Source organism: Panulirus ornatus, chromosome 2 (assembly GCF_036320965.1).
Source record: "Panulirus ornatus isolate Po-2019 chromosome 2, ASM3632096v1, whole genome shotgun sequence".
Lineage (NCBI taxonomy): Eukaryota > Metazoa > Arthropoda > Malacostraca > Decapoda > Palinuridae > Panulirus > Panulirus ornatus.
This window is the reverse complement of record NC_092225.1, coordinates 86,475,071-86,493,430: the sequence shown is the minus strand read 5'-3', so window position 1 is coordinate 86,493,430 and position 18,360 is coordinate 86,475,071. Positions and strand designations below refer to the sequence as shown.

The window sequence follows — 18,360 nt, the reverse complement described above, 5'->3', positions numbered from 1 at the left end:
GAATCGTTGCTGTTAGAAGGCATTATGCGATATACATCATTCATTCTTTATTCATGGTTGACCCGTGACCTCTTTCTAAGGGGTCCTGTAGCCAAAGCCTATACCCCTTCCTGTAGCAGGCAAATGTGGCGCCAGGTGACCCAACCTGACACTGTAGTACTACCGGGCCCCTCCTCACCCGCCGTTGCCTGTGAAGCGTCCTCTACTGCGGCACGATTGTCCACACTGGACTCTGCAGTGTTCCTTACCATCCTAGTTCCTATGTCTGTCCTGATCAAGCTACATACAAGCCCTGTGTATCCTAACACACAGCACACATGTCTGATCAACTTGCAATATGTTTCAACTCGTGGTTGACCTCGGAGTCTAGGTTGGTATGGTCGATACTTTCATTAAGTATGGCTACTGTTTGTTCTCATATGCTCCAACCATAAGACTGACCATATGTCAATTATCATACATTATTATCACACACACACACACACACACACACACACACTTACACACACACACACACACACACACACACACACACACACACACACACACACAAGAATCTCCTCATGGGAACCTTGTTTCTAATGTCTTAATACCGTGTCCAGCTACGTTTTTCTTCGCAAATTCCAGACCAGGGCAGAACTCTCACCCTCTTAAGCAATACTACTTTCTTATGGCCTTTTATGTCAGCAGCGTATGTGTCTCGTATATCACATACACACACCGCATTGTTGTACACCGTCAGGCAAAGTGTCGCGCAATAAGACTCCTGCCTGATGTATACATCATTGCTCAAAGCCAAGTCATGCATGTCTTTGCCACTGGCTGGTTCCATGACCCTGACACGGCACGCTGGGGAAGCCAGCCAACACTGCTGCCACACACACAGTACACGACGATGACCACAGCCGCTCTGCATCTGCCTTGGAAGCAGGTTACGATACCTCGAGTTTATCCTTCCGTCAAGTTCTCCATCTTCGATTCTTCAGACACCTGGACGTAGACATATGACTTGAGTCGTCACATGTACGCCAGATAGAGAATTCAGTACTGTCCCGTACATGGGTTTAGGGGTCAAAGTGGTGCTTGATGTCAGTGATAAGAACAGATTAAACACAAATTATCAAACGCCCGTTTTACATCACTGGTCGACCTATCCACGTTGCCTTGTAAAGGGAGAGGGAGGAGAAAAGATTCAGCCGAGATGAGCAATTTGAGCACTCCTGCTCTCTGATACAATGACCTCGCATAACTAATGCGTTAAGAAACGACCGTCAATCCCACGACGTTGACTTGGCGTATACGCGGTTCACTGGAGCTGGTGACCTCCTCCTCAGCCACTGTGCATCGTCGTCTTCTTGATTGTTTCTGATGGTAAACAGACGGAGTGAGGGTGGTACTCCGCCGGGAGCTCTCACTGTGTGAATCCCCCGGGCGCATTCCATCCTCTTGGACTTCCATCGGCTCATTGTGTGACGCCAGTTAAGCTACGGGTATGTGTGACGCCAGTTAAGCTGTGGGTATGTGTGACGCCAATTAAGCTGTGGCTATGTGTGACGCCAGTTGAACCGCGAACTGTCCCTCGCGTGGTGAAACTGATTTCAAAATTCTCAATGGCGTCTTTTTACAGAGACATCTGAAGGTTATAACATACATAGGCAACTCACGTATGATATATCCCTCAATATGGCTGCCTCTATGGTAAGACAAATGGGTATGTATAAGGTACATGGACGCACTCCTCCCAGAGCTTCCAGTATTGTGTGCTGAATCGATGAGTATAAGAACTCGAACCAATAAACGAGGAGGATAAAAGGAATCGAAAGACTTAGAGGACACCAGACAGAGACGGTATACAGAGTGTTACGGAAGGTGATACACTCACGACCATACGAAGGGGAGAATGATTAGAAACGAAGCTGGAAAGAGGGATATGGAACATTATGGGTTAGAGCGAACGTTTGTGGTGCAATAACAAGCGACAGAAAAAGAGAGAGAGATTGCGGCACAAGACAGGTCGTAATGCAAGTGTGTGTGTGTGTGTGTGACGATACCTAACAGATCATGAGATAACAGAGTGTTGCACGGGAAATGGGGCCATAATAACCAAGGTTAATATAGTGAAGAGATCAGTAAAAGACTAAAAGTTCAAGTCCAGTCAGACGCAGGTGATGAAATCTTACACACACACACACACACACACACACACACACACACACACACACACACACTGGTGTGAAGAAAGTGGGTCAGTGCGGGGCTACCACAGGTGGTACTGCAATCCTCGCCCAGTGTACACCTTAGCAATAGTCCGAGAGAGAGAGAGAGAGAGAGAGAGAGAGAGAGAGAGAGAGAGAGAGAGAGAGAGAGAGAGAGAGAGAGAGACATAGAGAGAGAGAGAGAGAGAGAGAGAGAGAGAGAGAGAGAGAGAGAGAGAGAGAGAGAGAGAGAGAGAGAGAGCGAGAGACATAGAGAGAGAGAGAGAGTGTGTGTCATGTGAAAAGCTGTATGATGTGAGGGGAAGGCGACGAGAGAAATCTATTGTCCGCCAAAATTCATTTGAACCTGATAGATCTATTGAGCGAGGACGGTCGTGTCGAGCGGGCTGTTCCTGTAAACATAACATCTGCAAACTGCACAAACTTCTGCTGAAATGCTCAGTATCAGATCAACAGGGTTTACCAGGCGAAAAAAAACGTTCAGCTTCAAAAATACCGTCAGTAACTGTACACGAGGTGTGCTACTTAACAACAACGTAAAAACATACAATGAAATAGCGAGTGAATTCGGAGAGGAAGAGCGAGCACTCGCTGTGGTCATAGTGACAGTAAACATACGTTATCAAGGTCGTCCATGTCCAGCGCTAAACATAGCGAGAAGTTATTACTTCCTGTGGGTGGGAGGTAGGTCGAGTCTCAGGACAAGCTTCCTGTGGGTGGTAGGTAAGCCAAGCCAGAGTACAGGCCATACACAGAACACACGTGTCACTTATAATTTCAAACACGTGCATGATTAACGCGCGTGCAGATGTGCCACTGAGGTTTACGTGCGCCCTCGTTGTCAAAGAAGTGTAAGTGTAGCGTGTGTAAACTCTCTGTGGTGTGAAGGTAGAGGCTGGAAGCCTGTGAGATCGGAACACGTGTTCGTGATGAGAGAAAAAAGAATATTCAGAAACACAGTAAGTTGCTATGACACCGAGAACTGCTGGGTGGCTGGTGTTCAGCCCAAATGTTACAGTAAGGGGGGGAAAAAGAGGCGGTGCAATGATGATGACTGGATCAACAACTGCATCTAAGGTCAGTGTTGAGGCCCCCAAGGGATGGGGAGTGGGTGATGGTTAACAAGGCTACGTCCTCAGCTTGTGAGTGATGTCCACAACGAATATAAAAAAGAATAAGGAATGAAATATTAGAAGCCATAAATCTTATAGGACTGCCTCTCCCACCAATGTGGTCCACAATAATGTTCGGAAAAACTCGTCTACTCTGAACTTGGTTCGCCTCATCCATGGGTGTGACTGTGGTCCCTGACCTGTCATCGTTGTGGTCTCCGACCTACAGTAACTGGGGTCTCGGCATACAGTCATACTGACCCATAGCCACCTATGACCCTCGACCTACAGTCACTGTGGCTCGTAACTCTCAGTTACTATCGTTCCTGACCTTGTGTCACTCTGGCCCTGGGCTACACTAAGCTGCAGCCCTTGACCAACCGTCTCTGTGGTCTTCACCCTACCGTCACCCAGGCCCCTGTCTAACAGTCCACTTAATCCTTGACCTACAGTCAATGTAGACCTTAACTTACACTCACAGTGGCCCCCTGACCTCCAGTCACCGTGACTCATGGCCTACACTCACTGTGGCACCTGGCCTACACTCACTGTGGCACCTGGTCTACACTCACTGTGGCACCAGGCCTACACTCACTGTGGCACCTGGCCTACACTCACTGTGGCACCTGGTCTACACTCACTGTGGCACCTGGCCTACACTCACTGTGGCACCTGGCCTACACTCACTGTGGCACCTGGTCTACACTCACTGTGGCACCTGGTCTACACTCACTGTGGCACCTGGTCTACACTCACTGTGGCACCTGGTCTACACTCACTGTGGCACCTGGTCTACACTCACTGTGGCACCTGGTCTACACTCACTGTGGCACCTGGCCTACACTCACTGTGGCACCTGGTCTACACTCACTGTGGCACCTGGTCTACACTCACTGTGGCACCTGGCCTACACTCGCTGTGGCACCTGGTCTACACTCACTGTGGCACCTGGTCTACACTCACTGTGGCACCTGGCCTACACTCACTGTGGCACCTGGTCTCCAGCCACTTAAAACCCCTTCCCTCAGTGGCATGTGACAAGTCTGCCAGTCCCGGTCATCATGTACTGGCAAACGCCTGCTCGTTACCTTAATGTTCAGCAGTGACACGCAGACGGGGCCCGACCGTCGAGGTAGCTGTCAAACAGTTTATAAGTGGGAAGGGAAGGTGGGTAGGTTATACGATGTTATGATGTATATAACAGGAAAGAAATGGTCGTCCAACACGAAACAGACGATTCCAAGTCTTATGTTTCAGAACCAGTCAATGAGAATAACGTTGTGAGTTTTAGGGGAACATTTAGGGTTTAAGGTTTAGTGTTAAGTGCTGTGCGATATAAGCCTTAAGGCAGCAGATCTCTCTGATAACGTAGCCAGGAAAGGAGAGGGTGGGGGAATGAGCACCCCCCCCCCCCCTCCTACTTTGTGATCATCTGCTATTCGATTTAAAGAAACTTTAACTTCGATCATTATCAAGCGCCTTCGGGCATATCAATTCGTTACAAACCATAACATTGTCAGTGTGTTGCTTCCATAGTTGTAAAACTATTTAGGGGACAACAGATAATTAGGGGAAAATATGTATATGAAGCCCTGTAGTGAGGATAAGAACGTCAACACAGGTGCCCGCCAGTGCACTACACAGGGAAGTAACATAATGTGGAGTAAACACGTCACACGTCATGTGACGTAATGCAGACTGTTCCCACCGCCTCCGCTGCGGATTCTCAGAACATTCTGTGACGGCAAGACTTACCTACACAGGGCTCCTCCTCCTCCTCCTCCTCCTCCTCCTCGTCAAGGTATTACTTAACTAGCCACTGCGACCACACTGTGACCCCTCTGTGACCACTCTGTAACCCCTCTGTGACCACACTGTGACCCCTCTGTGACCACTCTGTAACCCCTCTGTGACCACACTGTGACCACTGTGTGACCACACTGTGACTCCTCTGTGCCCACACTGTGACCACTTGTGCCACACTGACCCCTCTATGACCACACTGTGACCACTCTGTAACCCCACTGTGACCCCTCTGTAAACACACTAGGAAAGTAGAAACACAAAGTACCATGAGCAGATATTTCGGACCTTTTTTTTAATCTTCGACACACACACACACACACACACAAAGACATATCCAGAAAACATCAGGAAAGACTCAAGAGAGAAGAGTCACAAAAGCTGTCGAGGTAAATGTTGATGGCTATCCAGCTGCAGACGGACGATATGCCAGTTTACGGTAATTAAAAAAAAAAAAAAGTTGTTCGTGATGGTTAATAGAACGTCTTGCCCTTTTTCAAGACACACCATTTTCCTTTCTTCTTCGGAGTCTCCTGCAGAACGTGTGGCAACAGCTGGCGACTAAGATGAATGCCATGGCCTTGTGTATATGATCAATAATGTACGAGGACGAACACAAAAAATAAAGGAAAACAAAGTCTGCATCCGCCACACTGCTTATCACTGGTGACAGACAGTAACTCATCCTAACAGCCAGCCATCAAGCAACCCAACACAAAACATGGACCAAGATTAACCTTCAACACCACTCATTAACATGCATACCTATACACCAGCAAGGAACTCTAAACACATAAATATACTCTCTCTCTCTCTCTCTCTCATATATATATATATATATATATATATATATATATATATATATATATATATATATATATATATATATATATTTCCAGCCCCAAGCTCCCACCCCTTTTAGTCGCCTTCTACGGGGCTGGACTTCTCTAAGCTTTGCATAAGCACATGAGCGAAGTCCATCCACATAGTACAGGAAGTTCTACACAGCAAATTTCGTGGTTTATGCATTATACATTAAGTAGCGATTCAATGAACATTACATGATGTAAAGTTACGTATCTGGTTGAATTACAGTCCTATAATGTTGACATACATTCTGTATTTAACAGCGAGCATTAAGTGATGAATATTTTCAATTTGTTTGCGTTACAGTAATACAGTAGTTGACATACACATAACTATGGGAGAACTCAGCTATTTGTCTGCTCAACTGTGGACTTGTTCATATATTGATAGATTGTTCATGACATTCACAACAACAGGTACAGGACAATTCCTTCGTGTAGCTGTACGAGCACTGGCTGGTGCAAGGTGATTGTGGTGACGGATGTCGGTCCGGCGACTGCCCCTCTGACCCTGGTGGAAACGGTTACTGGGTCACTGTGGTCAGAGAACCGAGGAATATGTCAGTGTCATGTTGTTTACATTGAGGCGACCACAGCTCCACCGATATAAGCCTCCCGAGAGCCTCTCACTAGAGTTAACGGTTCACCAGAAAAGGTATCTGATATCTATATTTCTCTCACAATCAAATTCACTCGGGGTGGATATTCTTGTGTCAAGATGGTATGGCCAATCAGGCGTAGTGCAAGTAACGAGTTGGGAGGGGAGTGGATATGGGGAGAGAGAGAGAGCGAGTTCAGGTCGACATGTTAACTTGTTGGTTGGCCCGAGAGCGCCAATGGCACACGTCTAACCCCAGCGAGGGTTGGACCTTACTATATGCTCTCTCCAGATCCGCGAATGCCTCAAATACATCCCTCTGTTTCTCCAAGTATTTCTCCTACACGTTCCTTTAAGCAAACACCTGATCCACGCATCCTTTACCACTCTCCAGTCTAATGCTCAATCACCACTCTCCAACGCATCTTAACAGGTACACTCAATGGACTTTTTCCTCTGTAGTTCGTACACTCACCTTTGCCAGCCTTTACAGAATGGCACTATGTAGGCATTCCGCCAATCCTCAGGGACCTCACTATGATCCAAAGATACAGTTAAAATTTAAATAAACAGTCAACAGCGCAGTAACCCACCTTCTTAAGAAATTCAGTTGCAATACCATCCACTCCAGCCGTCTTGCTAGATATCATCTTAGCCAAGGCATTCGCTACCTCCTCTCTTGTCACCAAACCACTTATCATAGCTCTATCTCCTCACCTCATTACTACCTGTTACCACTTACCTATTTGCCCCCTTCACCGATGTCCTCCTCTGTATTCATACCTTTCTAATACTACTGCTCTCCTTCCAAGGTATTATATTCTTCATGGAGTTTGCCGATTCTCACTCAACCCAACTCTCATTTGCCCTCTTTCCAGCCTCTGCAACTTCCTATGAACTAAAGCCGCTTGCTCTCGTACAGCATCCAGTTACTCGCACTCCTTCCCTGTAACTATTGCCGACACACTTCTCTTTCTCTTTCACAAGCAATTTAATTTTGTCATCGCGCCACTCATATGCCTCACACTTCCCTTGCATATGTAGTACTGCTTCCCTAAATACCTCCAATTCCTCACCAACTCCCCTACTCTGACCTTTTTCCATTCTACTGTCAACCACTCTTCACATAAATCTCTTTTCCAATTTCATTCACCACCCTCTTCCCACCTACATTATTTCCGCCTTTCCGAAAGCCTCTACAAATCTTCACCTATGCTTCCACCAGGTAATGATCAGACATCCCACCAGTTGCCACTCAACACATTCACATCCAAGAGTCCCTCTTTTGCACGCCTATCAATTATACGTCATTCAATAATGCTCGCTTACCATTATTCCTACTCCACATATGTCCCTCTTTTTAAATTAAGTATTACCAATCGTCAGTCTATTTTTCCAAGAGATCTCTGAATGTTTTTCACCATTTCCATTTACCTTAATGAATACCCCATATGGAGATGCGTGGTGATAAGAAGAGTGTAGTTGAGAGAGCAGAAGAGTGTGTGCTGAACTGGTTTGGACATATGGACAGAATGAGTGAGGAGAGGTTGACAAAGAGGCTATATGTGAGTCATAAGTGGAGGGAACAAGGAGAAGGGGAGACCAAATTGTAGAGGGAGGGATGGAAAGAGAGATATTAATTGATCGGGGCCTGAACAAGCAAGAGTAAAAATCGTGCATCATGAATATTATTGAAGATCCGTATAAACTGGATGGCTTTATCATGGGCAGAATTTATAATCATCTTGATATGTCTTGACGGTGTAACAAGATCTTATGACAGGCGCCGTGCCAAACCCCACTACCAGAAGCCACACGCATGAGAACGGAAACAGCACTTCTTCCCATATCTATATCTATCTATCTATCTATATATATATATATATATATATATATATATACATAATTCATTTATCATAATTGATCGCCTTTTCCCGAGTCAGCGAAGTAGCGCTAGGAAACAGACGAAGAATGGCTCATCCACTCATATTCACATATATATACATAAACGCCCATACACGCACATATACATAACATATACATACGTATATATACACACACATATACATATATACACATGTCCATATTCATACTTGCTTGCCTTCATCCACTCCTGGCGCCACTCTGCCCTACAGGAAACAGCATCACTACCCTTTGCTTCGGCGAGGCAGCTCCAGGAAAACAGACAAAAAAGAGGCCACATTCGTTCACACTCAGTCATATATATATATATATATATATATATATATATATATATATATATATATATATATATATATATATATAGGGTGAAATATGTGCATGGGATAGAGTGAATTGGAACGATATGGTATACAAGGGATGACGTGCTGTTTTGGACTGAAGCGGCCGGGGTAAACCATGGAAAGGTCTGTGGGGCTTGAATGTGGATAGGGTGGCTGTGGTTTCGGTGCATTGCACATGACAACTGGAAAATGGATATGAGCGAATGCTGCCTTTTTTTTCTTTTCTGTTCTGGTTCTACCTTGCTAACGCGGGAGACTGCGATCAATATATTTATATAAGGAAACAAATGGGGTTTAGCGGAAGTCACGTTCGGGCTGCCGGTGTAATTTAGGTCCCGGGATATAGTGGCTGTATGTGGCGGATGCGGACAAGTGACTCACAGATCCTGTGTGAAGCTTCGCTGGAGTGTGAGGCGAATGGGGACTCTTTGCGGTGGAGTGGAGGAGGAGGAGGCTGCTGCTGCTGTGTGTCTGTGTCTCCAGGGAGGACGAGGGAGGGCGGTGGGAGAAGGACGGGGACACACTCGTCGGCTGGTGATAAAAGACAGTGCCCGGGGAAGACCCCTGTGTGGCTTCCAGGGTAGATGCAGGAAGGTGAGCGAGACAGGAGGAGGTCCTGGAGTCGAACTAGTGAGTGTTTGTGTGGGTTCAGGAGTTACCACATGGCTAGTGGGGATTACCTTGTATTACTGGCAGTGTTGCCCAACCCTCCCACTACTTCAAGTACACAGTTCTAGTATCAGGTGGACTCCGGGTTACCATTAAGGAAGATAACACTTGCTCAGCCGAAATGAGCCCCAACCCTCCAAGTGAAAAGGGCGAAGCGTCGCAAGATCGAGTGAGTCTCTGACTTTGTGGAACAGAAGGATCAGAATGACTTTGATCATCTTATGCCTCAGAGGAAAAGCTTTCCCAGATACACGTATGTGATATGCAGATTATGAATGTAGTGCTACACACACACACACACACACACACACACACACACACACAAGGAACACTGCAAACGTGCAAGCATGACGGCGTTATATGCAAACAAGAGATTAATCCCATCAACATAATACCACGGAAACATGGAGAAGACAGAGGGGTAGTCTGTACCACGTGTGAGGATGATGACCCTATCAGTCACCCACTAAAATGCTGCTAAACACTCCACTCTACCAGTCTTATGGTGCACAGTGCACACCCCACTCTACCAGTCTTATGGTGCACAGTGCACACTCCACTCTACCAGTCTTATGGTGCACAGTGCACACCCCACTCTACCAGTCTTATGGTGCACAGTGCACACCCCACTCTACCAGTCTTATGGTGCACAGTGCACACTCCACTCTACCAGTCTTATGGTGCACAGTGCACACTCCACTCTACCAGTCTTATGGTGCACAGTGCACACTCCACTCTACCAGTCTTATGGTGCACAGTGCACACCCCACTCTACCAGTCTTATGGTGCACAGTGCACACTCCACTCTACCAGTCTTATGGTGCACAGTGCACATTCCACTCTACCAGTCTTATGGTGCACAGTGCACACTCCACTCTACCAGTCTTATGGTGCACAGTGCACACTCCACTCTACCAGTCTTATGGTGCACAGTGCACACTCCACTCTAACAGTCTTATGGTGCACAGTGCACACTCCACTCTAACAGTCTTATGGTGCACAGTGCACATTCCACTCTACCAGTCTTGTGCCCCGGGATCATCCCTCACACTCCCTTACAGACGACGGTGTCATGCTGTGTGCATAACCATCCCACTGCCGGGTTAAAGTGCCTTCGTCCCCATGCACGACAAATTATATCATATATCATATTATATTATATATCATATATCATATTATATATCATATATCATATTATATATCATATAATATGATATTCTTTTTGGGTCGGTGGTGATTCCAAGCCCCAGATCTCTACCCCTCCCTCCTCCAAACCCTCCTTTTACCAATGATGTACGTCAGCTCCCTCGCCCGGTGCCACATCCCCTGCCACACCCTCCTCCACTTCGAATGGCCACGCCCTCGAGTGGAGTATGACGACGCCACGCCCTCGAGTGTGACGACGACACCATGCCCTCGAGTGTGACGACGACGCCATGCCCTCGAGTGTGACGACCGACGCCACGCCCTCGAGTGTGACGACCGACGCCACGCCCTCGAGTGTGACGATGACGCCATGCCCTCGAGTGTGACGACGACGCCACGCCCTCGAGTGTGGTATGACGACGCCACGCCCTCGAGTGTGACGACTCCGTCGAGCATGACTTCGTCCTCTGGCGACAAGTCGTTTCTCTCGGAGGAGCAACAGACCATGATAAAGTCACAGAGTTCAGGGGGTCAGCTGGATCCTTATCTTAGGCATCCCACTTATGTGCTGGGATCACTGTATCCCACGGTGTCCCACTTATGTGCTGGGATGACTGTATCCCACGGTGTCCCACTTATGTGCTGGGATGACTGTATCCCACGGTGTCCCACTTATGTGCTGGGATGGCAGTATCCCACGGTGTCCCACTTATGTGCTGGGATGACTGTATCCCACGGTGTCCCACTTATGTGCTGGGATGACTGTATCCCACGGTGTCCCACTTATGTGCTGGGATGACTGTATCCCACGGTGTCCCACTTATGTGCTGGGATGACTGTATCCCACGGCGTCCCACTTATGTGCTGGGATGGCTGTATCCCACGGTGTCCCACTTATGTGCTGGGATGACTGTATCCCACGGTGTCCCACTTATGTGCTGGGATGACTATATCCCACGGTGTCCCACTTATGTGCTGGGATGACACTATCCCAGGTGTCCCACTGATGTGCTGGGATGGCAGTAGCCCACGGTGTCCCACTTATGTGCTGGGATGACTGTATCCCACGGTGTCCCACTTATGTGCTGGGATGACTGTATCCCACGGTGTCCCACTTATGTGCTGGGATGACTGTATCCCACGGTGTCCCACTTATGTGCTGGGATGACTATATCCCACGGCGTCCCACTTATGTGCTGGGATGGCAGTATCCCACGGTGTCCCACTTATGTGCTGGGATGACTGTATCCCACGGTGTCCCACTTATGTGCTGGGATGACTATATCCCACGGTGTCCCACTTATGTGCTGGGATGACACTATCCCAGGTGTCCCACTGATGTGCTGGGATGGCAGTAGCCCACGGTGTCCCACTAATGTGCTGGGATGACTGTATCCCACGGCGACCCACTTATGTGCTGGGATGACTGTATCCCACGGTGTCCCACTTATGTGCTGGGATGACACTATCCCAGGTGTCCCACTGATGTGCTGGGATGGCAGTAGCCCACGGTGTCCCACTTATGTGCTGGGATGACTGTATCCCACGGCGACCCACTTATGTGCTGGGATGACTATATCCCACGGTGTCCCACTTATGTGCTGGAACGACAGCATCCCACGGTGTCCCACTTATGTGCTGGGATGACTATATCCCACGGTGTCTCACTTATTTGCTGGAATGACAGGATCCCACTTATTTACTTGGGATGACAGAATCGCACGGTGTCCCATTTCGAGACAACTCGTATGCCAGCCTCTTAATCTTACAACAAGGCTGCAGATGTGTGTTTAAAACAATCATTGAGGCCTGAGCACCTCCCTTCTCCCGGTGAGAGGGGGAGCCTACACGCATGCCAGCCTAAGGCGTGGGCACTTTTTATGAGCGGATCACTTACAGAGCGAGGGAGTCCGAGCGAAGTGGAGGGAGCAAAGTTCTCGAAAAGAAGAGAGAAAATGGCGTTCTCATTGCAGACACTCTCCTCCTCTCCTCCATCTTTGAAATTGGTTACGAGACTCTAAGGCCTTTCGCTGGCGGTACCAATTCCATCAAGAGTGTGGAACTAGAACATCAATCACGTACGGCCTGACCTTGAGATGCAACTGTCGTATCACTGACGGTAATGTCAGGTGTCGGGTGGCGTCAGAGGAGCGGGCGGTATATAAGGCTGGCGCAGCGCGGCTGTAGGCACAGGTCAGCCTAGTGGTCCGAAGGCTCAACATCCTCTCTCTCCAGCAACATGAAGACTTTCGTAAGTTGCGGACGCATCACTTGTGTTTCTTGAAAAGTTTGGGGGGTAGACTCTGGCTGGAGTCTATTGCAGCGAGTGTGGGTTTTCGGGCCTAAGTGATAACCGTGTGGGCGGGAGTGATGTTTACACCAGTTCTCTCTTACGCCCTCAACACTACAACTGTTTCATTTCCCACGTACAAAGTTGTGAGACGTTTTCAGTATGTGTTACACGCCATTTATTCTTCCTCAGTGCACCAGCTGCTCAGCAGCCCGGAGCGCTATGGTCTAAAACACCATCTCCATATTGCGATGAGTCGGGCTCAACATAACCACTGGAAAACATGTAAATCAAGAACTTATTAGTGAGAATATATTCCGTTCCTTCATGGAATCATTCAAAGAAACGACTCAAGAAATTCGAAGACACTCGAGGAAGTCAGCCCCGCGAAAACTCTCAACACAGCTCGTGGAAGTCAACACTGTTCCCGAGTAACTACCACTTAGTCTTTAAAGTAAATGTCATACCCGGAGAAGACAACTGTACAACAACTTAGGACGTTCGAGTACGATAACGCAACCTTCAGTGTACGAACTCTTAGGTTCCTGAGTACGATAACGAGTCAAGTATATCATGATGAGTAACTGTGACTTACCCCTCCCTGCTGAACATGATAATCTATGGTGATTTACCCGTCCGTCTACGATCACCGGCGTTCAGAACAGGAATAAGTCTTCTATAGATGACAATAATCTAAGACAATTCCTCTATTTTCATATACATCATTGTTACTTGGTGAGTTAACCATGAATCAATATACTGCCTGCGATGATGCAAACAATTCATGCAGAACAATCTCAAAACATACGAGCCACGAGAGACCAAAACCCTAAGTCATCTAGCTGTCCGAGAAAACAGTCGACCCACACATCCCATTTTCTAATGTATTGCGTTTTCTATCGCAGATGCCCCTTAAGAGAGTCGTTAAGCATGACCTCTCCATTGATATCATATCCTTAAGCAGTTACGACCAGACAGATGATAAATCCTTAAGGGTTTTCTGATAATTTATATAGATATCTTGCAGAACATGTAATCTAGTGACATCTTTAGGGCAGTCTGCCTCTCCGTTCCTTTTAAAGGTCGGTAATGCATTATTACTCCTCCATTGCCTCGATATACAATACTCTTCGAGTGAGAGCTTAACCCACAAACATTCGCACAGTAGATGTATCTGTAAACTAAGGTTAAAATGGTGCGATTTCATTTGGTCTATGGGGCTGATACGGGGTCAAGCCTTGAGGATCCATCTTTCTTTCGAAGTTTTCACGTCAATGTTTACCTTGATATAACCGCCGGTGTGTGTGTGTGTGTGTGTGTGTGTGTGTGTGTGTGTGTGTGTGTGTGTGTGCGCGCTCGCGCGCCTCACAATGTCTCTCTCTACCTTTCGTATTGAAGAGTAAATCATTCCTACGTCTGTCACTCTTTTTCCACTCCTATCTCGTGTTACCCTCTTCACTCTCCCTTCACAGAACATTCCGCAACATCTGTTCTAACTCTCTTTTATTCTCTAATTTTCAAATCCAGTCATTAAGCTTGATCTTAAAGCGAGTGTCCAGTTCTTTAAATCATTCTTCTTCATACTTTATCACAGATATGGACTTACTTCTTTTTCATTCTGTCTTCCACCTCGAATTTACCATTAATTTCTGTTTTATTTTCAAGTGTAAACTATACATGATGTCCTCATTTCAAGGTTACAGTCCTTGAAGATGAGAGATTTTCATTTTGGATGGCGTTTCATCAACTGGGACCCATGGATGGTCGCCGATACGAAACGATAACTTCTCTCGTACACAAGAAAGAAACTGAAAACTCTTGTGTGTCTTAACTGTGTGGGTTCAAGGTTCTTGCCCCGTTTCCCTTCATCTTGAACACACAGCTACAGAGGGACGTCCCTTTATCCCACAACGTAACAGATCTTCTGACCTCCTGGGAAGCTACCCCTTCTTGATATCATTATCTCCCACTTTTTCGATCAACTTGGACACGACTCGATCACATCTGGCTGCTCCTCTTCTTCCGACTATCGTCATTCATCTCCCGTGTCTTCAGCTTCTCTATGAGCAACAGCTTTGGCTCATCATAAGAAACCTTCTTTGATGCTCTGCAGCTTCCTTTTCTCTCTCTCTCTCTCTCTCTCTCTCTCTCTCTCTCTCTCTCTCTCTCTCTCTCTCTCTCTCTCTCTCTCTCTCTCTCTCTCTTTTCCCTCCTTCCTTTCCATCGTCAAGCTTCCAGTCTCTCATAACCTACTCGATGGCTTCCTTCGGTACCATATACTTTTTTTTTTTTAGCTTACTGTTAAGTTTATGGGTACGTTTGTCCCCCCGCCCCCCCCTGATATCTACTGGTCTGTGTCGACGTCGTCAGATCTACTGACGAACTGGAGAGTTTCAGTCATGTCTTCCCCTTACAGTTCTTCCCTCTGTTGTAGGGGTAAGTCTGCACCGCTCTCCTGGCACCTCAGGTCCCGTAATGTCGTTCGTTGGCATACCTTTTGCACAGCAAAGATCACACACACACACACACACACACACACACACACACACACACACACAAACACACAACACACACACACACACACACACACACACACAGGTCATATCATCATCACCTACACCTCAAACCTTCCTCTCACAGTTCGGTAATCACCCCCCCGGTTCCCTAGTGGTTTGACACTGTAGTCAGTGCTGGACGACTTCAGACCAAATGGAAGGTTACAAGAATACAAGCTGCCGCTGGCCACTGATCTTTGACAATGAAGCTTATGGTGGCGTATATGAGAGAGAGAGAGAGAGAGAGAGAGAGAGAGAGAGAGAGAGAGAGAGAGAGAGAGAGAGAGAGAGAGAGAGAGAAAACCCTGTCCCCACCAGTTTTCCCTTCCTTCTGACCAACCTATTAAAAAAAGATACGATGATGAATTGAGGGGAAACTTAAATCATCTTCCTATCTCTCTGCAGATCCTTTTCTTGACTGTGATGGGCGTGGTTTCAGCCCAGCAGTTGCCCAACACCCTTAATCAAAATGCTGGAGCTCCAGCGGCCACCCCCGTCGGTGGGGCTGCTGCAGGACCTGCACCAGCCCAGCCAAACTGGGGACCTAGAGCATATGGTCCCGGCCTTAACAACATCTATGCTCTTCCTCCTCACCCCCTCGTCATGCAGAGAGCCATCCAAATCGCCAACAACTTTGACGCTCTTGTGGTAAGTGACTGAGCTACGTGTGTCTAACATCAGGGTGTTTGAAACAGTTCATCACCTTATCTCTCGTTCATCTGATGTTCAAACGGCACGTCATATGAACTTGAATAACACATACTCAGGGGTATATGAAGTTCACTCGAGTATGTGTATAGCCCTTGCCTAACTCGTTCTCAATCTATGGGGTTCCTTTCCATCACATAATCAAAGATATCTACTGTATTGCCAGTATCTACTGCCTGTTCCTTAACCAGTAACGTGCCCTATGTGTCACCAGTAACGTAACCCCTGTATCGCCAGTAGTATGTTCTCTATATCAGCTGTAATATGTTCTCTGCCATATGCGTTACCATATACATATCACTGACGCTCCCAATAACATGTCTCCACACAGCAGCACAAGTACCACCTCAGTCTACTCCGTTCCTCAACCAACATCCTCTACTCACCATTACCAAGAAAATACTTTCTTTTTTTTCCTTTTATTATCTTCATGTATTTATCCTTGTATCAAAATGTCTGGCGTTTAGAGTTAAGTCTTCTGTCCAGGTAGGAGAAAAAAAAACAAAACAACCACCATTGGTTACTACTAACCCAGGCTCGTATTGTCTCTCCCCCTCCTCCTCCACCCACCTCACAGCGTGTCGACGTCGACGGCGATGTGACGTTGACAGACAAGTTCGGTCAGGAGGTGGACATCGTCGACAGTTTCGGTCGTGAATACGATATCTGAGCCTTGAATACATGCGCACACGAAAGAAGAAAAGAGAGGAAAAGAAAAAATTGTTCTAAATGTCTCTCCAGCATTATAACTGTTGTGACTGTTCTCATCTGTCGCACTTCAAAAAATAAAAATATAAAAAAGGGGGGATCGCTCATCATCGTCAGGCAAGTCCACAAAAGAAGCCCAACTTCTTCTTCTTCTTCCTTCTTTTGTGGCACTTCACACCCTGGAGTTCTGAATATATGGAGAGTCATTTCAATAATGAAACCATTTAGAAAAAAAAAAAAAACCAGATCTCTCTCTCTCTCTCTCTCTCTCTCTCTCTTTTTCTCTGAAGAAGAAGAAGAAAGCCTTAATGTGAATATTTATTCTTTAACAGCTTTCTACTCTCTCTCTTTGTGAACTAATCTCTTCATGTCACCTGTAGTCACGCCTTCAAGTGTTCGATCCCATAGCTCGAGCCGGTGTGAGCTGTTCGATGCTCCTTCCTCTGCTGTTCCGAGTGTTTGAACCTCTGTCTTGGGAGGTTCTGCATGTGTTCAGGTAAGGTCGGAGTGGAGAGCTGGCACACTGGCCTCGGGAGTTTCGGTTGTCCTGTATTAAAGATTAATCATATATCCCCTGCTTCTCTGGCACTGGGAACTTACTAAATAAAGGTTTCAGATTCATTAGTGATGTACATTAATTGTAAATAAAAAATAAAGATATTACCATATTAATCTATAATCTTTTCCTTCAGTCCTCCATTATCACTTCCAGAACACGGGAGTCTTTATTGTATTAATCATCACTACACAACCACTCCTGTACCACCCCGCTAGGCACTAAAGTCAGGACACAACCACCTCTGTACACCCCAGACACTACAATCAGTACACAACCACCTCTGTACACTCCAGACACTACAATCAGTACACAACCACCTCTGTACTCCCAGCCATACAGTCAGTACACAACCACTCCAGTGCCCCCCCTCCCCCCAACACACTACAGTCAGGACACAACCACTTCTGTACCACCAGACATTACAGTCAGTACACAGCCACCCCTGTGCACCCCAGACTCTACAATCAGTACACAACCACTCCAGTACCCCTAGACACTAGAGTCAGTACACAATCACCTCTGTATCCCCAGACAGTCAGTACACAACCATCTCTGTACCCCAGACACTACGTCAGCCTACAACCACCTCTGCACCCCCAGACACTACAGTCAGTACACGACCATCCTATACCCCCAGACACTACTGTCAGTACATAACCAGCTCTGTACTCCCAGACACTACAGTCAGTACACAACCACCTCTGCACCCTAAACACTACAGTCAGTACACAACTCCTACACCCCCAGACACTACAGTCAATACACAACTCCTGCACCCCCAGACACTAGTCAGTACACAACCACCTCTGCACCCCCAGACACTACAGTCAGTCACAACCACCTCTGTACCCTCCAGAAACTACAGT

The 18,360-nt window shown here is 47.0% G+C and overlaps 1 protein-coding gene across 1 annotated transcript; it reads left to right on the top strand.

The window, feature by feature from the left end:
- Positions 1-12,808: 12,808 nt before the first annotated feature.
- On the top strand, positions 12,809-17,209 carry LOC139757944 (uncharacterized). The gene is made up of 3 exons (XM_071678885.1): positions 12,809-12,925; positions 15,925-16,167; positions 16,805-17,209. Exons 1-3 carry the CDS (start codon positions 12,914-12,916, stop codon positions 16,895-16,897), a joined length of 348 nt encoding a protein of 115 aa, XP_071534986.1. The 5' UTR covers positions 12,809-12,913; the 3' UTR covers positions 16,898-17,209.
- Positions 17,210-18,360: the final 1,151 nt, after the last annotated feature.